Source organism: Mesitornis unicolor, unplaced genomic scaffold (assembly GCF_000695765.1).
Source record: "Mesitornis unicolor isolate BGI_N332 unplaced genomic scaffold, ASM69576v1 scaffold32974, whole genome shotgun sequence".
In the NCBI taxonomy this organism is placed as follows: domain Eukaryota; kingdom Metazoa; phylum Chordata; class Aves; order Mesitornithiformes; family Mesitornithidae; genus Mesitornis; species Mesitornis unicolor.
The window spans coordinates 1,308-1,530 of NW_010181318.1; the positions used below are offsets into that span (position 1 = coordinate 1,308).

At 63.2% G+C, this 223-nt stretch overlaps 1 protein-coding gene across 1 annotated transcript in view; it reads left to right on the forward strand.

The window, feature by feature from the left end:
• TMX2 (thioredoxin-related transmembrane protein 2) overlaps positions 1-218 on the forward strand; it is a gene marked incomplete at both ends in the record, with an annotated part of 1,426 nt that extends 1,208 nt beyond the window's left edge. The window contains 2 exon segments of the mRNA XM_010183394.1: positions 1-61; positions 166-218. The exon segment at positions 1-61 is cut by the window's left edge and continues 33 nt beyond it. Coding sequence (XP_010181696.1) covers positions 1-61; positions 166-218 — 114 coding nt within the window.
• Between the last annotated feature and the right edge of the window lie 5 nt (positions 219-223).

Consider the following 223-nt stretch of genomic DNA (forward strand, 5'->3'; position numbering starts at 1 on the left):
GATCATGCGCCGGCCACAGATCGACAAGAAGGGCCGGGCCGTGTCCTGGACCTTCTCTGAGGTGGGTGGGAGACCCCAGCTCCGCGGGGCACTCGAGAGTCAGCAGGAGATGTGGGATGTGGGGATCCCTGGGGTTCCCTATTGCTGACACCGCCTCTGCCGCAGGAGAACGTGATCCGCGAGTTCAACCTCAACGAGCTCTACCAGAAGGCCAAGACGCAGG